This window comes from Suillus subalutaceus, assembly GCF_016647625.1.
Source record: "Suillus subalutaceus strain FC151 chromosome Unknown DFJ58scaffold_42, whole genome shotgun sequence".
NCBI classification, from domain to species: Eukaryota; Fungi; Basidiomycota; class Agaricomycetes; order Boletales; family Suillaceae; genus Suillus; species Suillus subalutaceus.
This window is the reverse complement of record NW_024540291.1, coordinates 108,520-131,987: the sequence shown is the minus strand read 5'-3', so window position 1 is coordinate 131,987 and position 23,468 is coordinate 108,520. Positions and strand designations below refer to the sequence as shown.

Below are 23,468 nucleotides of genomic sequence, written 5' to 3'. Positions count from 1 at the left end.
GTGACTTGTCCCCTTCTATAGAAAGTATGGTCGACTCGGACCATCGATAATCTTTGCATTCTATTTGATGCAAAGACTCAGTACAGTACAGAGGGGCGCATCTAAGCACAGTCACACACGAGTCCGTGGGGCGACTATGTGTACCAGACAAAGGCAATGATAAAGCTGGCAGAGCAGTATATAACAGCAGGTAACGGTATCGCAGGCTTGTAAGGTAAGGCGTGATTGTCATACAATAATGCACGAAAAAGAAATATCAAAAGTATCGTACAGTCATGATTTAAACAACTGAGATCTAAGCAGGACAGCGGGGGAATGAAAGTAGTCGGGGTCACAGGAGATGCAATAAAATAACAAATCAAGCTTCAAACTAGATACCTATGTGAACAAATACGATCTGCTGTTCCAGTGGAATATTATTGCGCCGCAATTTCTTCACAGCCTTGTGCAACGCCACTGCAGCACGTCTGCAGTCTAATCTCCCTGAATCATCCACCAACTTGTCGTAAAAAGCAGACACAACCTGCCGTGCAACCTCGTCGTCGACGGACCACATTGAGCCAATCACACTGCGAAATCCGGAGAATTGCATAGCTGCAGCGAGATGGATCGACTCGTCGGGACTCTTCTCGTCGCCAACGGTAGTGTGGCAAGCCGATAAGAATGCAAACTCCGGGTTCTGCCAGTTGGATCGGATGATGTCCTTGATCATCAACGGCCCATCGCGCATTGTGAAGGAAGATTCGAACGGTTGTGTCCGATGGGGCATTCCATGGCAGGCGAGATGGAGCCACTGATTGTGATTTAGTGCATCGAGTGCACCTTGCACAGTTGCGAGGTTGTCTCGGAGTGATGTGAAGGATGACACGATGGGTACGAGACGTTGAGCTATGGCAGCTAATTCAGGAGCGACGCATCGCAGTTCCTTCCCTCTCTCCGGGTTTCCTTGACCAATTGCAACAAAATATTGAGTAGATCCATATCGAGAAACGCGCTGTCTCGCACGGACGAGTGTCGCCAAAGTGGGGGTATAAGAGGAGATATAAATCTGGGACAAGTTGTCTCTCTCCCTCTCATAGGGTCCTGCTGCATGTAGAGGAAGCAAAGTAAATTCAGCAGTAGGACACCACCATATACGCGAGCCAGGGCAAACATTCGAATTTCTAAGGGCTTGAATCACAGGGTCAACGATATCATGCCAAAGCTTGCGGAGGATGCCCACAAGCTTGTTCTGATGATCGGAACAACCGAATTGCTCTGCAACGGACTGAAAATCGGAGGACAATTCAGAGACTTCAGCCCGCGTGACATTAAGCGGAACGTGGACAGGATTTTGGTCACTTAGGACAATCAAGGCGTCACAGCTGTATTGACTAGCATTGACGATAATGACAGGACCCTCGTCAGCGGCCTTCTGTAGGTCTGAGAACATGGGAGGCAGAAGAAACCGAGATAAGTCAGGGAGCATGCGGATGCGGGAGATGACATCGTTCCATTGGATGGTCAGTTGTCGGATTTGTGGGGACTGGTCTTCAGTAGACTGATCGAATGCGGTACGAAGGTGAACGCTCAGCTGCTTGAATTCTTCCGCTAAGACTCCGCCGGTGTCACCGGGCAAGGAAAGTCCATCGAACGGCGAGCTTAAGCGTACCAACTGGGTCCAGAATACTGCACGACCTTGCTCCACCAGTTCCACAGCAGTTGTCAGCGCACCATGACGAACGCTGCACGAGAAGGCGTCCACAGCAAGGGACGCCGTAGCCATCCTCACGACATCGAAATGACGGGAAGAAGACGACAAAAGATTGACATGCTGATCTAGGAATTTGGATGCAGTTTGATATGCGAGCAATGCAGAAGTATGGTTTGTCTCTTCAGCAGCGGTAGCCCATGACTTGGCAGCAGTAAGATCCGAACGAGAGACTGCATGAGATATGTGTGGGAGTTGCAAGAACAGGCTAAATGTTTCATCAAGGTCAGACGGGATGCCTCGCTGCCTGAATCTGTCTCCAAGGCCACTAGCGAGATTCTTGAGAGACTCTGATCGATCAGAATGACCGGGGGGGCAAAGGAGTAGTGCATCCCGATGGAGCTCGATGGACTCATCAAGGTCAGACGGGACGCCCCGCTGCCTGAATCTGTCTCCAAGGCTGTTGGCAAGACCGTTGAGAGACCACCATCGATCAGAATGGCCGGAGGGCCAAAGGAGCAGTGCAGCGCGATAGAACTCAATGGACTCATCAAGGTCAGATGGGACGCCCCGCTGCCTGAATCTGTCTCCAAGGCTGAGGGCGAGATTGTTGAGAGACTGTGATCGATCAGAATGACCAGGGGGACGAAGGAGTAGTGCAGCCCGATGGAGCTCGATGCACTCATCAAGGTCAGACGGGACGCCCCGCTGCCTGAATCTGTCTCCAAGGCTGAGGGCGAGATTGTTGAGAGACTGTGATCGATCAGAATGACCAGGGGGACGAAGGAGTAGTGCAGCCCGATGGAGCTCTATGGACTCATCAAGGTCAGACGGGACGCCCCGCTGCCTGAATCTGTCTCTAAGGCTGAGGGCGAGATTGTTGAGAGAGAGTGGTCGATCAGGATGGCCGGGGGGGCAAAGGAGTAGTGCAGCCCGATGGAGCTCGATGCACTCATCAAGGTCAGACGGGACGCCCCGCTGCCTGAATCTGTCTCTAAGGCTGAGGGCGAGATTGTTGAGAGAGTGTGGTCGATCAGGATGGCCGGGGGGACGAAGGAGTAGTGCAGCCCGATGGAGCTCGATGGACTCATCAAGGTCAGACGGGACGCCCCGCTGCCTGAATCTGTCTCCAAGGCTGTTGGCGAGATTGTTGAGAGAGTGTGGTCGATCAGAATGACCAGGGGGACAAAGGAGTAGTGCAGCCCGATGGAGCTCGATGGACTCATCAAGGTCAGACGGGACGCCCCGCTGCCTGAATCTGTCTCTAAGACTGAGGGCGAGATTGTTGAGATACCGTGATCGAAGGGAATGACCGGGGGAATATCTCTTCAAGGCCGCTCGACACTGTTCCACATTGTCTGCCATGCTATGATACCACAATCAAGTTACACAAGGACTGTCAGGAACACGGGGAGGATGTAGCCGAACAGTGTGAGTGGGCGAAGATGACGAGTACTGTCGTGTTATCTGCTTTTCGTTAGCACAAAATCCGGGCAGATAAGTTTGAATCGCAATGCGCACACACATTAGTAGAAACCCGAGTAATGAAGCAGTAGATGCCTGCGAGAGTGGTCCAAGTTGACATTCAAGGTTGAAAATATTCATGCCTGCAGGCTGCGTGCAGGTGAAGAAATGAAATGCTGAGCGCTAGTCAATTACGACAGGTTCCACGTGTCCACTGTGGTCGACACCTACTATCAATCCACTACAGTATCCAGACAAATCGAAGCCAAGGGGTTCTGCGTCTGCCAATACGCAGGTCAAAGTGTCGCAGGTGTGGGACTGGCTAGTGCAACATGGGGAGCATGGTTTGATCATCATCCAGACGTTCACACTTTTTGTGGAGAACGTTCTACTCAGTGTTTAGCCCTAGCGACCAACCGTGACGTTGGTCCTGTTTCTGTCTTCTTCGTCAGACTTCGACAGGAAGGAGCTGGAAGGAGTCTGACTTGTAAGGTGTTTCTTGGAAGGTGCCACTTAATTTTTAAATTTCGTCAAACTGCCTACATAATCTGAGAGACCTACCTTCCCACCACTAGTTAAAGTTCGTGCTCTTGCATTCCCTCTGAAGGCTTCATAACAGCTCCTCACGAACCTCTAGCGCCTCTCCCATTCCTCCAGCCTTTCCTCTGATACCTCCAGCGCACTGCCATCATCTTGTCGACTCTTCCCTGCCCCTTTCTTGCCACCACACACATCGACACCCAAGACAGTAGTCGAAGACGTCAACACATATCTGTCACATTGACACATCCACGTGCATGTCGATGATGCATGAACTGGAGTGCAGCGGCGTGGCTTATGCAGCGGATGCGTAACAGACCCACCTTCCTTAGCTGCTGATGCCGAGAAGAGGAGAGAGTCAGGTCTTCCACGACCAACTCAATCGCATTTCAAGAGAATTGGTTCGTTTCCTCAACTTCGTTCTTAAACGTCACCTGACTCTCGGTTGTTTGTAGGCGACCGGCAAAGCCGATTCCTCGTTTGCTTTATACCCTCTTGAGAACCAGTCCTCACACAAGCTTTGGGACGAAGACATAGCCTATCTCGCTGGATCGCTCTTGGCGCCGGCTCAGACACGACTGCCGTGGCGATCATCTATGTTTTCATGGCTTGGCATGTTATCCGAAGGTGCAGGAGAAAGCGCAAGAGTAGCTGGATATCGTCGTTGGTCTTGACAGAGGTATGCCGAGGCTCATCTTAGTGAATGAATCTCAACCTGGTCGTTACAGCTCCCACGTTTGACTACAATTCCCTTCCTCATATCGAAGCGTTCATGTTGGAACTGGAGGCCTGTAACAACTGTTGCATTTGCTCACCGTGCTTCAACCGATATCGTTTATGTACGTTTCCAGTACTTTGGCTTGATTTTCCCATTCTTATGGCTGTTCGAACAGAAACCTACAGAATTAATAATATGCTGATCACACTTTGACAGGGCAATCCCACGCGACACATTGTTTACCTCAACCCCGACTCGGACAAATTCGATCCCGAAAGATGGCTCATCAGCAAAGGCAAAATTCGGCACGGCATCAAGTTCCCTTCATATGGCTTTGGATGCAGGCACAAGCCTCGTCCAATATTGGACCACCTGCAGAATCTGCCCCGGGCGGTACATAGCGTTCAGCCTTCATCAACATCGCGCTCCTCCTGTAGTCGTTCGAGATTGCTCAGGACCTGCAGAACCCGATTGATGAGACGGGCTTCGTGGATAGCGTAATTTTGCACCCCAAACCGTTCAATGCGCGCTTCCAGCCGGGGTTTGAGGATGAGGCATTATTGAGGGACGCGATGGCTCAGTACGGGGAGGAGTTGTAGGATCCTGAGCATGAAGTAATGACTTATGCATGAGCTTGGGATGTGCTGAGGTTTGTACTTTTGGCGAGTAACATCAGGTTGTTTTTGGAATAACGAACTTCAACGTAACTGCCCAAGGCCTCAAACTAGCGCGCGCGTATGGCTGCATCGACACTCGTCTACATGTCGACTTTGCGCAACTTACATATGCACCACCCAAGTCTTAATTAACCCAAAACATTGTCTACTACCAGTGGACCCTTTCTATGGCTACTAACAGGCTTGTATGCGTGCCGCATTTGTTACTCGCATATCATGTTCAATATAGCCCTGCAGACTTCTTGTTCCGCCAGACTTGTGCAATCATTGATTTTCTGACTTCCTTCTTGCTTCCCTTGCCCAGTACTTCTCGACGCGTGCAACACCCGAGCGCTGTGGCAAAAATGGAACCTACTTCAGTTGAATCGATTGGGTCAACTCTTTGAGGCGCTGCTCAATTTTTCAGTGTCATTGTCAAGTTACATACACAGACCTCTCGACACCCAATTTGTCTAGATATCCGCATGGGCTAAAACTTGGAAATTCTAAACCTGGTCGCAGAGTATAATGAGACATGTTGAAATGTCCAAAAGATTCTCATTTAGATGAGATCTGGAAAGAATAGGGCCACTGGTGTGTCCGGGCATGCAGATCTACACTTTGTGCCACTCCTGATGGCAGGATGCCTTCTTCCGCCCTTTACAGTTTTCCGAACCAGTCGCGGTCCGCGCCAAGCGACGACAGCCCGATTTAGATTGCAACTCGGTTCTAAGTTTGCAACCTGATTTGCACAACCACAGGGAGGGCTACGATGGGATGTTCAGAACGGACGTTCGACCAGCTCAATAACTTTTACCTAAGCACGTCGAGCTCGCCTCTGGATGGAATACAACGTCGCACACGCTGATTATAACTTATTGTAAGTCCTGTATTCCTCTCGCCCCTTCTCACTAGCTTTTCATTCGTTTGTGGTTATTTATGGCTATCTCTTCCTTCGTTTTCGTCCTCTCCTTGTTTCTCTTTTCATCACTCAGATACTTGGGCATCTTCCCTTATTCCAATCGCATCTTACTCCAGTCGTTTGACCCTTTCTTATTTTCATTTTTCACTTATCTCGACAAATTCCCCAGATTTTCTCCTTCGACTTTCCAACTTAGTTTGCTGTTTCTTACTATAACCGGCCCAGGGCGCCTTCTTCCAAATGTTAACTATCGACTCTAAACACTAACTGTTGACATAACGCTGACGCTCACGCAGCTCTCTGGCAGGACGTAGCGACGGAGCATGCGAGCGTGGATGGTCATTATAGGCTGGTGCGTTTGTTCGTTTGATACTTTGTTCGACCATGTTTGATCTGATGATCTTGACATAAATTCCCTATTCATCTTACCGTGGATCTAATCATCACACTCGCACATCCAACACCCCCACCATCCAACCATCTCATCCAACTCCCACCCCCAACACCACCAGAAAAGGCCAATAAAGCATTCGCAACCCGACCCACCAGCGTCCTCCAACCAGGCGACCTCGTCTGGGCCTACGGCTACCATCGCCTCTTAGTCCAGCCCATATTCAGGAATGTGATGCATCGGTGCTGTGAGTGACGTGGGTAGTAGTAGTGTGTAAGTGTTTTTTGAACGACGATGGCAAGAGTACTGATATACTACACCGCAGGATGCATCAGTGTTTTTGTCTATACGCCTTTCCCTTGTTTTACCGCATACATCTCTCTCCTCCCCGCTCTCTGTAATGCTCGTCGACAATATTTACTAAAGAGCGTGGCGACATAGAGCTCGCTGTGTCTCCAGAAGTTGTTTGGACGGCTGCTGTTGGATATAGCAGCAAGCGAGTGCATGCAAGTTGGTATGTGACGACGCCTGAGCGGTTGGTGGAAGATTGGTTCGGGAGACACCTCAAGGGGAGGGTGTGTGTTTGTACTGCTAGCGTAGTTCCTGGGGAGTGTCACAAAGACTTCCAGGACTTGCTGCACGAAATTACCTTGGAGATTGTCTTATAATCCGATACCCAAACCCGCCCGCATGATAGTTTCCCGTTCGCTGGTGTTGTAACATTTTTACGTCGAAGCTGGACACACTTGAATTGATGTGTGAGCATGACTGGAATGTCCTTTCTCAATTTTCTTGTATTCCTTATGGGTCGGGGCATCTACTGTTATAGTTCTAGCGAAATTATTAACACCCGGGTGATGAATGTTCTCCTCGCCACCCGTACTTGAACGACCAGCGACAGCAACAACATCCCAACCATCACCTTTATTTCATCTCTCTTCCTTTTACTCCACTCCCTGCCACAGCGTCTGAACCATCCGAATCGAGCTTCCGGATGCGCACATCCAAAACGCTCCCATTCCGTGCAGGGCGTAAGTTGTGTTGTATGATGGAGCCGTGGCAGGGTGAGGTAGACTGCACGACTCCTCGCCCATTCCCTCGCTCACCATAAGAAGTGCGGGTGGGAGGTCTGAGTTGTAATATATATGGCTTGATCTCAGTTGTGCACTGGGATGCGCGCTGGAGGGATATTCTAGAGAGGACGGCAGGGAAGCGTAGGGGAGTTTTACAAGTCTTCGGGGGGAGATGAATTGAATTAACTATGCACGGTGAAGTAGATATCACTCACTGTACTCTCATCCTATATCACTGTCCTACCCCCTGCACATCGGGTCTGGGAGAGAGGTGTAGATGCGTATTACACGCGAATGGCCATGGGCGCCTCCTGTGCTGACTGCATGCAAGGGTGTGAGCAAAGCACGAGAAGAGAGGGTAGATGAATATCCGCGGAGAGACGAAATTAGGAATGGAATTGGAAAATACAAGCTCGTGTTTTTAGAGCAAGGAAAACTTGTGAATACAGCCTGCATATTCAAAAACAGCCCGCAAAAACGAACACCAAAGTTCTTGCAACAAAAGAAAGAAAGAACCTGGTCGAACAAAAAGCGACTCACACATTGCTCACACAGACATCCTACACGTCAACCGGTACGCCTCACTATCATACAAGCTCTACATTCCCGCGAGCACATGAATGCGTCTGAGTAGTGGTCTGCGTCAAGGGAGAGGGGTTGGGATATAGTAGTAGGGAACTGTAGCCGATGATCATTGAGTCAATTGCCGGAAAAACAAGATAAAGACACGTACATCTAGAGGATCGCGAGGTTGATCGCACGAACAATACTATAGGGACTGTCTTCCCATATGACACACCCTACTGCCCAGTACTGAGTACTGAGTACTGAACACTGAAACTTGAAGTCGAATTTGAGAGTTGCAAGGCCTGATATCAAGAGGTCGATAGTCACCGGTGAAGAACGCCTGGGATGAACATGGTATCATTGTACAATTCAGCTCTGCTGCTGCAGTATAGAGGGAGACGGCCGTAGTGTCAGTCACTGCAGTAGAAGTTGCAATGAAGTGGTGTATTACATACTAAGTGACTGACTGCCAATTTCAATTTCAAGCGATCAATCGATTAGGCGCAGAACTCGAACTGTGTAGCTTCCGGGCTCGAGTAAATAAAGGCAGCTCGACATTGGACTAGTTCGAAAACGCCGTTTCATTTCCAAATCCTGGAGAAATCTCCGAACCCTTATATTCGTCTTGTGCAGAAGTTCTCTCTGTGTGCCAAGTTGCAAAAGATGACCTTACCGCTCTCCTTGATCCCATATATGGGATTTGTGCATAGACTACGACAATTGTGTTGTCGACGTCTTGCGCGTGGAGGCTAATACGTGGGACCTTCTTTAAGCTGTAATGCCGTGAGTGAATGCATCTTGCTGCTGGTTCTTAACTCAAGTCGACTGCAATGCCCGCAAAACAGAACCAGAACCACACATCCATCCCCGTACATTATTTGCCAAAAATTCCTACACTCCCACGTCAACACTGGCACAAGCAATTATGCATTCGTCAGTGCTCCTCACAAAACTCGTCGTAGTGCGAGAATGACTTCATGAAACTGCACCACAACTGCAACATCCAGAAGCCACCACGGGATACTGAAAGTTTACAAAACTTAATGTTATGCAGGCTCTACGCACAGGCTCAGGAATAAGAGAGGGTTTGGCGAAAGAGCTATATCATGATGCTATGAACAGAGGTGATGGTCGATCGTTAGCAGCTGATGATGCCGTGAGCCAAATGATTACCTGTTGAAACACTGACTGACATGCAATCATTCACAGGGATCCGAGAAAAGCCTAGCACAAGCGCTCTATTCATTCGTTCGTACTGGCAGATTGGACGAGGCAGTTGAATTATGCAGAAAAGCACATCAGCCATGGAGAGCTGCAAGTATCCGCGGTTCGCTATTCTTTCAGTGGCGAGCTATTGGTAAGTCAAGCTCTAGGTATCATCCACGCATCTTTCTGATCTGCTGACAGCAAACGAACAACGGGATGACGACGGCATCGATGACGCCGAGGATGCCGAAGGATGGTAGGGAAATCCACGTCGAAAACAACATGGGCAAGAGCTCTAAATGTGCGCTATTCAAACATCTTTTCACCAACTTCTTAACGTGTCCTTCAAAGTCCAACCTCCCTGATCCAGAGCGCGTTCTCTATACAGCTCTCGCGCCCTGCCCTCAGACATTCAGTACCCTCAAGTCCGCATGTCGAACATGGGAAGACCATCTATGGGCACAGATCAGTATCCTATGCGAGGAGAAACAGATGATTACACTTGGTGGTGGCTTCTGCGATGGAGGCCTGGTGGTATTCAAAAATATGCCATCGCCACCATCCCACGAGGAAGATGCAGCTGGGGAAGAAGAATGGGAGAGGGAAGCGACATCTACATTGGAAATACTAGGGCGTTCGTGGCGGACGGGTGCGGCCTGCATACATGTGTCTATTTTCCGTGTGCTGATCGTCATTCAGTCCCACCGCAGACCATGCATTCCATGTCTCTCAGCTGGCCATCATCCTCGATCGGACAAGCTCATTGCTAGAAACATTTGCAGCTGGACTCAGGGATGGAAACTTTGATCCTGAATCATCAGAGTAAGCCGAACAACGTGCATTGGACATTATCTAACAAAGCAGCAAGTACCCTACGATGACGCGTTTCTTCGCTCACCTCTGCCTTTGCCTACGTACGATTGACATTCCAGTTCCTCCGCTCGCGACCCAAGTCGTTCTCGAGGCTTACCTACAAGTATTGGAAGTAAGAAATTGTTTTTTATCTTGTTCCGCACTAATATCCCTATCAAGGCTGCAGGCCAACGAGAGTGGATCGCCATGTATGCCGGCGCACTAGGAGACAATGCAGTGGAGCGATATGCAATGTTCTTTACCTCGCTCGAACTGACTGCGGACATCAACTTGAACGAACGTCGATTAGTGTTGACTTGTGCGCGGGAACATGGTCTAAACGTTCATAGGGTGGAAGTCGTCACTGCCGAGCGAACAATCGATAGAGCGTTCCACGTTGGTGGGACTCGCATCTCACGAAACTCGTGCGCTGAACACTACTTTCAGCTTCTACGCCAAATGAAGGACCCGTTCCCTTCTGTCATTGTGTTACAGGCCACTGCTTCCGATATCAAGTTCCTGCTGCTTCGTTCCATAGAGTGGACGACATTCGAGGATGGAACATATGATACTGCTCTGGAACAAGCCACCGTCATTTTGCCGGTACTTCCTAGGTAAGCTTTTATGCGAGGTTCTGTTATTATGGCTTAATGCATGGCTTCAGATGCCGGGAGGGTTTCACTTGCAACGAATTCCGTGGAGATGCTTCCGCATGTACTCGCCTCCATCGACCAACCTGAGGAACGAGCCACAGATTACCTTCACTACAGGCAGGTCTTCACGATCTGGGACAGTCTTGACCGGGTCGTGGAGTGCCAGAGTCTAGCTGGGTTGGAAGGGGGTGGATCGGATCCTTTCAAGATTATTCTATCGTAACCACACATCTTCTCCATATTTGTTCTCTAGCTTTGTGCTACAGACTTGCTGTAATTATGACCTTGTTGATGGGCTTCGAGGTTGTGACTTGTCCCCTTCTACTCATAGAAAGGATGGTCGACTCGGACGATTGATGACCTTTGCATTCTATATGACGCAAAGACTCAATACAGTACAGAGAGGCGCATCTAAGCAGAGTCACGCACAAGTCCGTGGGGGCGACTATATGTATATCAGACAAACGTAAAGACAAAAGTATACTAGCTTATGTGTGCATATAAGAGCAAGTAACGGATAGTATGTCTGTAAGGTATGAAAGAGATATCAAAAGCACCGCGCAGACATGATTTCAACCACATAGGACAGCGGGGGGATGTAATTGGGGTCACAGAAAATGCAATAAAATAACGAATCAAGCCTCGAATCAGACACCTATGTGAACAAATACGATTTGCTGTTCCAGTGGAATATTATGCCGCAACTTTTTCACAGCCTTGTGCAACGCCACCGCAGCCCGTGTGCAGTCCAATCTCCCTGAATCATCCACCAACTTGTCATAAAAAGCAGACACAACCTGCCGCGCAACCTCATCGTCGACGGACCACATAGAACCAATCACACTGCGAAATCCGGAGAATTGCATCGCCGCGGCGAGATGGATAGACTCGTCGGGACTCTTCTCATGGCCCACGGTAGTGTGGCAAGCCGATAAGAATGCAAACTGCGGGTTCTGCCAGTTGGATCGGATGATGTCCTTGATCATCAACGGCCCATCACGCATTGCGAAGGAAGATTCGAATGGTTGTTGTCGGTTCGGCATTCCGTGGCAGGCCAGGTGAAGCCACTGGTTATGGTTCAGTGCATCAAACGCGCCTTCAACTGTTGCGTCACCATCCTCCAGCTGCGTGAAGGACGACACGACAGGCGTGAGACGCCGGGCGACGACGGCTAGCTCGGGACCGACACATTCGAGTGGCTTCCCTCCCTCCGGTTGTCCTTGACCAATGGCAACAAAATGTTGCGGGGACACATCTCGAGAAACCTGCTGTCTCGCACGAACGAGTGTCGCCAAAGTGGGGGTATACGAGGAGATGTAGATGTGAGTCAAACTGTCTCTCTTCTTTTCATAGGGCCCCGCTGCATGTAGAGGAAGCAGAGTGAACTCAGCAGTGGGACACCACCAGATACGCGAGCCAGAGTGAATATTTAACACCCCAAGGGCTTGTACTATGGGGCCAACGATGCCATGCCAAAGTTTGCCAAGGATGCTGACAAGCTTGAATTGGGTGTCAAAAGAACCAAATTCTTTTGAAAGGGACTGAAACTCGGAGGACAAATCAGAAACTTCAGTCTGCGTGATATCAATCGGAACGTGGACAGGATCCCGGTCACTTAGGACAATCAAGGCGTCACAGCTGTACTGACTAGCATTGACGATAATGACAGGGCCTTCTTCAGCGGCCTTCTGCAGGTCAGAGAACATGGGAGGCATGAGAAACCGAGATAAGTCAGGGAGCATGCGGATGCGGGAGACGACATCGTTCCATTGGATGGTCAGTTGTCGGATTTGTGGGGGCTGGTCTTCAGTAGACTGATCGAATGCGGTGCGAAGGCGAAAGCTCAGCTGCTTGAATTCTTCCGCCAAAGCTCTGCCGGTGTCACCGGCCAGGGAAAGTCCATCGAACGGCGAGCTTAAGCGTGCCAACCGGGTCCAGAATACTGCACGACCTTGCTCCACCAGTTCCACGGCACTTGTCAGCGCACCATGACGAACGCTGCACGAGAAGGCGTCCATAGCGAGGGACGCCGTAGCCATCCTCACGACATCGAAATGACGTGACGAAGACGACAAAAGATTGACATGCTGATCTAGGAATGTCAATGCAGTTTGATATGCGAGCAATGCAGAACTATGGTTTGTCTCTTCAGCAGTGGTAGCCCATGACTTGGCGGCAATAAGATCAGCACGAGAGACTGCATGGGATACGTGTGTGAGTTGCAAGAACAGGCTAAATATTTCATCAAGGTCAGACGGTACGCCTCGCTGCCTGAATTTGTCTGCAAGGCTGTTGGCGAGATTTTTGAGAGACTGTGATCGATCAGAATGACCGGGGGGACGAAGGAGTAGTGCAGCCCGATGGAGCTCGATGCACTCATCAAGGTCAGACGGGACGCCCCGCTGCATGAATTTATCTCGAAGGCTGAGGGCGAGATTGTCGAGAGACAGTGATCGATCAGAATGACCGGGGGGACGAAGGGATAGTGCAGCCCGATGGAGCTCGATGGACTCATCAAGGTCAGATGGGACGCCCCGCTGTCTGAATCTGTGTCCAAGGCTGTTGGCGAGATTTTTGAGAGAGTATGATCGATGATAATGTCCGGGGGGACGAAGGAGTAGTGCCTCCCGATGGTGCTCGATGGACTCATCAAGGTCAGACGGGACGCCCCGCTCCCTGAATCTGTCTCCAAGGCTGAGAGCGAGATTGTTGAGAGACACTGATCGATCAGAACCACCCGGGGGACGAATGAGTAGTGCCTCCCGATGGAGCTCGATGCACTCATCAAGGTCGGACGGGACGCCCCGCTGCATGAATTTATCTCGAAGGCTGAGGGCGAGATTGTCGAGAGACAGTGATCGATCAGAATGACCGGGGGGACGAAGGAGTAGTGCAGCCCGAAGGAGCTCGATGGACTCATCAAGGTCGGATGGGATGCTCCGCTGCATGAATCTGTCTTCAAGGCTGGCAGCGAGATTGTTGAGAGACTCTGGTCGATCAGAATGACCAGGGGGACGAAGGAGTAGTGCAGCCCGATCGAGCTCGATGCGCTCGTCAATGTCAGACGGGACGCCCCGCTGCCTGAATCTGTCTCCAAGGCTGGCAGCGAGATTGTTCAGAGACCGTGATCGATCTGAATGACCGGGGGGACGAAGGAGCAGTGCAGCCCGATGGAGCTCGATGCACTCATCAAGGTCAGACGGGGCGCCTCGTTGCTTGAATCTGTCTCCAAGGCCGACAGCGAGATTGTCGAGAGACAGTGATCGATCAGAATGACCGGGGGGACGAAGGAGTAGTGCAGCGCGATGGAGCTCAATGGACTCATCAAGGTCAGACGGGACGCCCCGCAGCCTGAATCTGTCTTGAAGGCGGGCAGCGAGATTGTTCAGAGACTCTGATCGATCAGAATGTCCGGGGGAACGAAGGAGTAGTGCGGCCTGATGGAGCTCGATGGACTCATCAAGGTCAGACGGGATGCCTTGCTGCCTAAATCTGTGTCCAAGGCTGGCAGCGAGATTGTTGAGAGAGTATGATCGATCACAATGACTGGGGGGGAGGAAGGAGTAGTGCGGCCCGAAGGAGCTCGATGGACTCATCAATGTCAGACGGGACACCCCGCAGCCTGAATCTGTCTGCAAGGCTGGCAGCGAGATTGTTCAGAGACTGTGATCGATCAGAATGACCGGGGGGACGAAGGAGTAGTGCCTCCCGATCGAGCTTGATGCGCTCATCAAGGTCAGACGGGACGCCCCGCTGCCTGAATCTGTCTGCAAGGCTGGCAGCGAGATTGTTGAGAGACATTGATCGATCAGAATGACCCGGAGGACAAAGCAGTAGTGCAGCCCGATGGAGCTCGATGGACTCATCAATGTCAGACGGGACGCCCCGCTGCCTGAATCTGTCTGCAAGGCCGACCGCGAGATTGTTGAGAGACCGCCATCGATCAGCATGACCCGGGGGACGAAGGAGTAGTGCATCCCGATGGAGCTCGATGGACTCATCAATGTCAGACGGGACGCCCCGCTGCTTGAATCTGTCTCGAAGCCTGACAGCGAGATTGTTGAGAGACTGTGATCTCTTAGAATGACCGGGGGGGACGACGGGTTAGTGCAGCCCGAGCGAGCACGACGGACTCATCAAGGTCAGACGGGACCCCCCACTGCCTGACTCTGTTTCGAAGGCTGATGGCGAGATTATTGAGAGACCGTGATTGAAGATAATGGCCAGGGCGACATCTGTTCAAGGCCGCTCGCCACCATTCCACATTGTCTGCCATGCTATCAGATCACAATTAAGCTACACAAGGAGTCAGGAACACAGGGGGGATGGAGCCGAAGAGTGCAAATGGACGAAGACAACGAGTACTGTTGGGTTATCTGCTTTTCGTCAGCACAAAATCCGGGCAGATAAGTTTGGATCGCAATGCACACGCACATTAGTAGAAATGCGAGGAATGAAGCAGTAGGAACCTGTTAGAGTGGTTGCAGTTGACGTTCAAGGTTGAAAACATTCATGCCTGCAAGCTGTAGCACGTCTATGACGTGTGCATGAGAGAAAAAAATGCTGAGCGCTAGATTCCACGTGTCCACTGCGGTTGACAGCTACCAATCCACTACAGTACCTAGACAAATCACACAAATCGAAGCTAAGGAGCTCGGTGTCTGCCAATGCACAGGTCAAAGTGTCGCAGGCTTGGGACTGGCTAGTGTAACATGGGGAACATGGCTTGATCATGATTCAGAAGTTCGCGCCTTTTGTGGAAATGAGTGTTTAGCGCTAGCCCTAATAGCGACCAATGTTGGTCCTGTTTCTGTAGTCTTCCTCATCAGGAAGTCGGAGTTGGACTTGTCAGGGTTTCTTGGAAGGTGCCGCTCAAATTTTAATCGGGGGTAAAGCTGCCTGCATAATCTGAGAGACCCACCCTCCCGCTATGTAGTTACAGTTTTTGCTCTTACATTCCCTCCCAGGCCTTTATGACAACTGCTTATAGTCTCTAGCGCTAGCCTTCCCTCTGATACCTCCACTGCGCTGCCCTCGTCTTGTCAACTCTTCCATGCCCCTTTCTTCAAGTTTCTTGCCACCACCCGCGTCTACACCCAAGACAGTAGTCGAAGATGCCAACACATCTCCTGTCACATTACACATCCACGTGCAAGTCGATGACGCATGAACTGGAGTGCAGCGACGTGACTTATGCAGCGGACGCGTAACAGACCCACCTTCCTTAGCTTCTGATGCCGAGAAAGAGAAGATAGTCAGGTCTTCCATGACCCACTCAGTCGCATTTCAAGAGAATTGGTTCGTTTCATCAACGTCGTTCTTAAACGCCACCTGACCCTCAGTTGTTCGTAGGCGACCTGCCAAGCCGATTCCTCGTTTACTTGCTATCTTCTTGACAACCATTCCTCTCACAAGCTTTCGGACGAAGAAATCACCTATCTCGCTGGATCGCTCTTTGGCGCCGGCTCAGACACGAATGCTGTGGTGATCATGTATGTCGTCATGGTTTCTGCATGTCATCCCAAGGTGCAGGAGACATTGCAAGAGCAGCTGGATATCGGCGTTGGTCTTGACAGAGGTATGCCAAGGTTCATCTTAGTGAATGAATCTCAACCTGGTCGTTACAGCTCCCACGTTTGACTACAATTCCCTTCCTCATATCGAAGCGTTCATTTTGGAGCTGGAGGCCTGTAACAACCGTTGGACTTGCTCACTATGCTTCGGCCGAGATCGTTTATGTACGTTTCCAGTACTCTGGCTTGTTGTTCCGATTCTTATGGCTGCTCGAGCAGAAACCTAGAGAACAATATGCATTCTAGTCAAAATAATATGGTGATCACACTTTGACGGGGTAATCCCACGCGACCCAGTGTTTACCCCAACCCCGACAAATTCGATCCTGACAAATGGCTCAACAGTAAAAGCAAAGTTCGGAACGACATCAAGTTCCCTTCATATGGCTTTGGACGCAGGTACAGCCTTGCCTAATATTGGACCGAGGAAAACGCTGCTGAAGAACTAACTGCAGAATCTGGCCCGGGCGGCACATAGCGTTCAGTCTTCATCAATATCGCGCTCTTCCTGTAGTCGTTCAAGATCACTCAGCACCCGGAAAACGGGATTGATGACATGGGCTTCGTGGATGCTGTGATTTTGCACCCCCGCTCACTGCGTGCTTTCAGCCCCGGTTTGAGGATGAGGCATTATTGAGGGAGGTGATGGTTCAGTGCATGAAGGAGTCGTATGGTCTTGAGCATGAAGTAGTGACTTATGCAAGCTTCGGATGTGCTGAGGTATGGAGTAGCATCAGGTGGTTTTTGGAATAACGAACTTCAACATAACTGCCCAAGGCCTCAATCTAGCGCGCGTGTGGCTGCATCGACACTCATCTACATGTCGACTTCACGCAACTTATATATGCGCGACCCATACTGTCTACCAGTGGGCGCGTTCTATGGCTACTAGCAGGCTTCGACTTGCATACACGCCGCTTTTGTTACTCGCATATCATGTTCAAAATACCCCTGCAAATTTCATGTTCCGCCAGTCTCATGCAAGCATTGGTTCTCTAACTTCCTTCTTGCTTCCCTCCCCCAGTGCTGCTTGACGCGTGCAATACCCGACCTACCGAGCGCAGTGGCAAAAACGGAACCGACTTTGCCTGAATTGATTGGGTCAACTCCTGGAGGTTGCTGCTCAATTTTCACATAAACGTTGTTGTCAAGTTGTATACACAGACTTCTCAACACCCAATATCTTTGTCTCCTTCCGCGTGGGCTAAAACTTTGAAATTCTAAACCCTGGCGCAGAGTATCCGCGTTGTAAATGAGATATGTTGAAATGTCCAAAAGATGTTCATTTAGATAAGATCTAGGACTACTCAAGTATGTGCATGAGATGTGTCCGGGCATGTAGATCTGTACTTTGTGCCACTCCGTTCGTTGTAGATGGTCCACCGATGATTTGACGAAGGATAGCAGGATGCCCTCACCACCATCTCACGAGGAAGATGCAGCTGAGGAAGAAGAGTGGGAGAGGGAAGCGACATCTACGTTGGAAACACTAGGTAGCGTTCACGTGGAGGACGGGTACGGCCTACATACATGTATCTCTTTTTCGTATGCTGACCGTCAGTCAGTCCCACCGCAGACCATGCATTCCATGTCTCTCAGCTGGCCATCATCGATCCTCGATCGGACAAGTTCATTGCTAGAAATATTTGCAGCTGGACTTAAGGATGGAAACTTCGATCCCGAATCATCAGATTGAGCTGAACAACGCGAGTTTGAAATTCTCTAACGAAGCAGCAGGGTACCGTATGATAACGCATTTCTTCGCCCACCTCTGCCTCTATTTACGGATGATCGATATTCCAGTTCTGCCATTCGCGTTCCAAGTCATTCTCGAGGCTTACCTACAAGTGTTGGTGGTGAGAAAATGCTCTTAGTTATTTTGTTCTGCACTAATCCCTGTCAGGCTGCAGACCAAAAAAAGTTGATCGCCATATATGCTGGTGCGGAAGAAGACAATGCAGTGGAGCGACATACGATGTTCTTGACTTCGCTCGAACTGACTCCGGACATCGACGAACGTCGATTAGCATTGACTCGTGCACGAGAACATGGTCTAAGCGTTCACAGGGTGGAAGTTGTCACTGCTGAGCGAAGAATCGATAGAGCATTCGAGGTTGGTAGGACTCACATCTCACGAAACTGGTATGCTGAATACTACTTTCAGCTTCTACCCCCAAATGAAGGGCCTGCTCCCTTCGGTCATTGCACTACAGGCCACTCCTTCTGATATCGAGCTCCTGCTACTTCGTTCCATAGAGTGGACGACGTTCGAGGATGGGACGTACGATACTGCGCTGGAACAAGCCACCGTCATTTTGCGGTACTTCCTAGGGGAACTCTTTGTTGAAGTTCTGCTATCATGATTCAACACATCACTTCCAGGGCCGGGAGGGTTTCGCTTGCAAAGAACCTCGTGGAGATGCTTCCGCGTGAACTCGCCTCCATCGACCAACCTGAGGAACGAGCCACATAATACCTTCACGATGGACAGTTCTTCACGATCTGGGACAGTCTTGACCGGGTCGTTGAGTGCCAGAGTCTAGAGGTGTCGATAATGAACCGGGACACCAGGGCCGCTTGGTTAAGCGACCACAACGGACTTATGGACCAGGCCTACGATGTGGTAGTGAAACTACTCACCTCAGATTGGACGATGCCAGAGATCGGCGTTCCTGCGAGCTAACTCGGGTTCGACAGATATACGTCCCCGAGCTTATATTGCAACTGCATGTGATGCTCTACGCCTCTCGAGAGCATGTCCCAGAGTAAGCCTGTCTTCGTATGGAGTGCCTGCAGTTCTAACACATATTGGACAGGAATCTGAAGCGCGCATTGGAACTTGCCAACATTGTTGCGGATTCGAGGTACAAGTTGTATGATGATTTCTTACATCTCAATGGCCGAAGGCTTGGGGAGTGCCTTGACGCCGTGTGCCGAACGACGATAGCTGGGTTGGAAGGGGTGGATCGGATCCTTTCAAGATTATTCTATCGTAATCAAATATCTTCTACATATTTGTTCTCTCTCGCTCTTGCTGTAATTATGACCTTGTTAATCGGTTGCGAGGTTGTGGCTTGTCGCCTTCTACTCGTGTAGAAAGGATGGTCGGCTTGGAGGATCTCTGCATTCTATACGACGCAACAACTCAGTACAGAGAGACGCATCAAAGCAGAGTCACACATGAGTCCGCGGGAGCGATTATGTATACCAGACCAAGGCAAAGACAAAGCATACTAGTCATCGTGAAATACATTTTGCAGAAAGCAATATATAAAAACAAGTAACGGTATAGCAGGCTTGTAAGGTAAAGCGTGATTGACGTACAACAATGCATGAGAAAGAGACAACAAAAGTATCGTGCGGACATGATTACTGAGATTTAAATAGGGCACCGGGGCAATGAAAGCAATTGTGGTCACTGAAAATGCGGCAATATAGCAAACGAACTTCAAATTAGACACCTATGTGAACAAATACGATCTGCTGCTCCAGTGGGATATTATTGCGCCGCAATTTCTTCACAGCCTTGTGCAACGCCACCGCAGCCCGCGTGCAGTCCAGTCTCCCAGAATCATCCACCAGCTTGTCGTAAAAGGCAGACACAACCTGCCGTGCAACCTCGTCGTCGACGGACCACATAGAACCAATCACACTGCGAAACCCAGAGAATTGCATCGCCGCGGCGAGATGGATCGACTCGTCGGGACTCTTCTCATCGCTCACGGTAGTGTGGCAAGCCGATAAGAATGCAAACTCCCGGTTCTGCCAGTTGGATCGGATGATGTCCTTTATCATCAAGGGCCCATCACGCATTGCGAAGGAAGATTCAAATGGTCGTTGTCGATTCGGCATTCCGTGGCAGGCAAGGTGAAGCCACTGGTTATGCTTTAGTGCATCGAGAACACCCTGCGCTGTTGCGTCGCTCTCCTCGAGCGACGTGAAGGACGACACAATGGGTACGAGAAGCTGGGAGATGGCGGCTAATTCAGGAGTGACGCATCGTAGCTCCTTCCCTCTCTCCGGGTTTCCTTGACCGATGGCAACAAAATATCGAGTAGATGCATATCGAGAAATGCGCTGTCTCGCACGAACGAGTGTCACCAAAGTGGGGGTATAAGAGCAGATATAAATCTCTGACAAGTTGTCTCTCTCCTTCTCATAGGGTCCTGCTGCATGTAGAGGAAGCAAAGTAAATTCAGCGGTGGGACACCACCAGATACGTGAGCCAGGGCAAACATTCGACTTCCTGAGGGATTGGACCACAGGGTCAACGATATCGTGCCAAAGCTTGCGGAGGATGCCCACAAGCTTGTTCTGATGATCGGAACAACCAAATTGCTCTGCAACGGACTGAAAATCGGAGGACAATTCAGAGACTTCAGCCTGCGTGACATCAATCGGCACGTGGACAGGATTTTGGTCACTTAGGACAATCAAGGCGTCACAGCTGTACTGACTAGCATTGACGATAATGACAGGACCTTCGGCGGCGGCCTTCTGTAGTTCTTAGAACAAGGGAGGCAGGAGAAACCGAGACCAGTCAGGGAGCATGCGGATGCGGGAGACGACATCGTTCCATTGTATGGTCAGTTGTCGGATTTGTGGGGACTGGTCTTCAGTAGACTGATCAAATGCGCTACGAAGGTGAAAGCTCAGCTGCTCCAACTCTTTCGCCAAGGCTCCGCCGGTGTCACCGGCCAGGGAAAGTCCAGGCGAGCTTAAGCGTGCCAACTGGGTCCAGAATACTGCACGACCTTGCTCCACCAGTTCCACAGCAGTTGTCAGCGCACCATGACGAACGCTGCACGAGAAGGCATCCGCAGTAAGGGAGGCCGTAGCCATCCTCACGACATCGAAATGACGTGACGAAGACGACAAAAGATTGACATGCTGATCTAGGAATTTCAATGCAGTTCGATATGCGAGCAATACAGAACCATGGTTTGTCTCTTCAGCCGCGGCAGCCCATGACTTGGCAGCAGTAAGATCCGCACGAGAGACTGCATGAGATATGTGTGGAAGTTGCAAGAACAGGCTAAATGTTTCATCAAGGTCAGACGGGACGCCCCGCTGCCTGAATCTGTCTCGAAGGCTGAAGGCGAGATCGTTGAGAGACTCTGATCGATCAGAATGACCGGGAGGACGAAGGAGTAGTGCAGCCCGATGGAGCTCGATGGATTCATCAAGGTCAGACGGCATGCCCCGGTGCGTGAATCGGTCTCGAAAGCTGAGGGCGAGATCGTTGAGAGACTCTGATCTATCAGAATGACCGGGAGGATGAAGGAGTAGTGCATCCCGATGGAGCTCGATGGATTCATCAAGGTCAGATGGAACGCCCCGCTGCCTGAATCTGTGTCCAAGGCTGTTGGTGAGACCGTTGAGAGACCACCGTCGATCAGGATGGCCGGGGGGCCAAAGGAGTAGTGCAGCCCGATGGAGTTCGATGGGCTCATCAAGGTCAGACGGGACTCTCCGATGCCTGAATCTGTCTCCAAGGCTGAGGGCGAGATTGTTGAGAGACTGTGGTCGATCAGAATGACCGAGGGGACGGATGAGTAGTGCAGCCCGATGTAACTCGATTCCCTCATCAAGGTCAGACGGGACGCCCCGCTGCCTGAATCTGTCTCTAAGGCTGGCAGCGAGATTGTTGAGAGACATTGATCGATCAGACTGACCACGGGGACGAAGGAGTAGTGCAGCCCGATGGTGCTCGATGGACTCATCAAGGTCAGACGGGACACCCCGCTGCGTCAATCTGTCTGCAAAACTGGGCAGCGAGATTGTCGAGAGACTGTGATCGATCAGAATGACCGACGGGACGAAGAAGTAGTGCAGCACGATGGAGCTCGATGGACTCATCAATGTCACACGGGATGCCCCTATGCGTGAATATGTCTGCAAGGCTGTTGGCGAGATTGTTGAGAGACTCTGATCGACGAGAATTACCGGCGCGACGAATGAGTAGTGCAGCCCGGTGTATCTCGATGGACTCATCGAGGTCGGACGGGACGCCCCGCTGTGTGAATCTGTCTCTAAGGCTTACAGCGAGATTGTTTAGATACCGTGATCGATGAGAATGGCCAGGGCGACATCTCTTCAAGGCCGCTCGCCACCGTTCCACATCGTCTACCATGCTATGATACCACAACCAAGTGATACAAGGACTGTCAGGAACACGACGTTGGTGAAGCCGAAGAGCGGAAGTGGGCTAAGACGACAAGTACTGTCAGGTTATCCGCCTTTCAAATCAGCATAAAATCTGCGCAGATAAGTTTGAATTCCAATGCGCATTGCGCACGCACATTATTTGTAGAAATCTGAGTAATGAAGCAGTAGAAACCTGTGAGAGTGATTCGACTTGACGTTCAAACGTTCAAGGTTGAAAACATTCACGCCTACAGGCCGCAGCACCTCTATGGTGTGTCCATGAGAGGAAATGAAATCATCTAAGCGCTGTGATCATTTACGACAGTTAACTTCCACGTGTCCACTACGCCATTGAATCCACTCCAATATCCAGACAGATCGAAACCAATGAGCTCTCTGTCTGCCAATACGCAAGTCAAAGTGTCGTAGGCTTGGGACTGGCTAGTGCAACATATGGGGCATGGTTCGATGATCAACTTCGATCATAATTTGTGTTTAGCCCTATAGCGACCAACGTCACGGTTGGTCCTGTTTCTGTGATCTTCTTCGTTCGCACTTGAGTTTCTCGGAGGGTGCCGCTCAATTTTTAAATGTCGTCAAGCTGCCTCCCGCCATCTAGCTATATAAAGTTCGTGCTCTTGCATTCCCTCCCATGCCTTCATGACGACTCCATACGAACCTCTAGCGCCCCTCCCATCCCTCCAGCCATCTCTCTGATACCTCCAGCGCGCTGCGTTCATCATGTCAACTCTTCCCTACCCCTTTCTTGCCACTACACGCCGATCTACGCCCAAGACAGTAGTGGAAGATGTCAACACATCTCCTGTCACATTGCACATCTACGTGGAAGTCGATGATGCGTGAACTGGAGTGCAGCGGTGTGACTTATGCAGCCGGCGCGTATCAGACCCACCTTCCTAACGGCGGACTGGTGGAGGTCACCCCTTCATTTGCGAAGTCGGAGACGCGGTGGGGGACACAGGTGTCCCCCTCTTTCTAGTTAGTAATGTCCTACA

The 23,468-nt window shown here is 50.5% G+C and overlaps 7 protein-coding genes across 7 annotated transcripts; 4 read left to right on the top strand and 3 right to left on the bottom strand.

Annotated features, from left to right (window-relative positions):
* Positions 1-44: 44 nt before the first annotated feature.
* On the bottom strand, positions 45-3,225 carry DFJ58DRAFT_333970 (CHAT domain-containing protein). Its single transcript, XM_041379908.1, has 2 exons — positions 3,216-3,225; positions 45-3,157 (listed from the first exon to the last, which is right to left on the bottom strand). The coding sequence occupies exon 2, from the start codon at positions 3,053-3,055 to the stop codon at positions 371-373; it is 2,685 nt and encodes an 894-aa protein (XP_041244758.1). The 5' UTR covers positions 3,056-3,157; positions 3,216-3,225; the 3' UTR covers positions 45-370.
* An 807-nt stretch (positions 3,226-4,032) lies between these two features.
* On the top strand, positions 4,033-5,011 carry DFJ58DRAFT_840723 (uncharacterized protein; the record flags this gene model as incomplete). The annotated part of the gene is made up of 6 exons (XM_041392639.1): positions 4,033-4,095; positions 4,150-4,292; positions 4,322-4,373; positions 4,423-4,533; positions 4,629-4,805; positions 4,850-5,011. 6 exons carry the CDS (start codon positions 4,033-4,035, stop codon positions 5,009-5,011), a joined length of 708 nt encoding a protein of 235 aa, XP_041244757.1.
* A 3,840-nt stretch (positions 5,012-8,851) lies between these two features.
* On the top strand, positions 8,852-10,955 carry DFJ58DRAFT_840722 (uncharacterized protein; the record flags this gene model as incomplete). The annotated part of the gene is made up of 9 exons (XM_041392638.1): positions 8,852-8,890; positions 9,076-9,177; positions 9,231-9,378; positions 9,429-9,483; positions 9,644-9,876; positions 9,938-10,049; positions 10,160-10,212; positions 10,267-10,693; positions 10,754-10,955. The coding sequence occupies 9 exons, from the start codon at positions 8,852-8,854 to the stop codon at positions 10,953-10,955; spliced, it is 1,371 nt and encodes a 456-aa protein (XP_041244756.1).
* A 424-nt stretch (positions 10,956-11,379) lies between these two features.
* On the bottom strand, positions 11,380-15,008 carry DFJ58DRAFT_840721 (TPR-like protein; the record flags this gene model as incomplete). The annotated part of the gene is made up of 3 exons (XM_041392637.1): positions 11,380-14,236; positions 14,280-14,777; positions 14,821-15,008. The coding sequence occupies 3 exons, from the start codon at positions 15,006-15,008 to the stop codon at positions 11,380-11,382; spliced, it is 3,543 nt and encodes a 1,180-aa protein (XP_041244755.1).
* Positions 15,009-15,333: 325 nt separating this feature from the next.
* DFJ58DRAFT_783914 (cytochrome P450) lies at positions 15,334-17,004 on the top strand. Its single transcript, XM_041389929.1, is given in 8 exon segments — positions 15,334-15,352; positions 15,367-15,507; positions 15,519-15,557; positions 15,734-15,801; positions 15,984-16,030; positions 16,085-16,310; positions 16,360-16,474; positions 16,603-17,004. The coding sequence occupies 5 exon segments, from the start codon at positions 15,786-15,788 to the stop codon at positions 16,718-16,720; spliced, it is 522 nt and encodes a 173-aa protein (XP_041244754.1). The 5' UTR covers positions 15,334-15,352; positions 15,367-15,507; positions 15,519-15,557; positions 15,734-15,785; the 3' UTR covers positions 16,721-17,004.
* A 709-nt stretch (positions 17,005-17,713) lies between these two features.
* Positions 17,714-18,778, top strand: DFJ58DRAFT_727008 (uncharacterized protein; the record flags this gene model as incomplete). Its single annotated transcript, XM_041385425.1, has 6 exons — positions 17,714-17,820; positions 17,871-17,895; positions 17,958-18,161; positions 18,209-18,418; positions 18,489-18,625; positions 18,688-18,778. The coding sequence occupies 6 exons, from the start codon at positions 17,714-17,716 to the stop codon at positions 18,776-18,778; spliced, it is 774 nt and encodes a 257-aa protein (XP_041244753.1).
* Positions 18,779-19,758: 980 nt separating this feature from the next.
* Positions 19,759-22,438, bottom strand: DFJ58DRAFT_745146 (CHAT domain-containing protein; the record flags this gene model as incomplete). The annotated part of the gene is made up of 3 exons (XM_041387371.1): positions 19,759-20,761; positions 20,819-22,064; positions 22,117-22,438. The coding sequence occupies 3 exons, from the start codon at positions 22,436-22,438 to the stop codon at positions 19,759-19,761; spliced, it is 2,571 nt and encodes an 856-aa protein (XP_041244752.1).
* Positions 22,439-23,468: the final 1,030 nt, after the last annotated feature.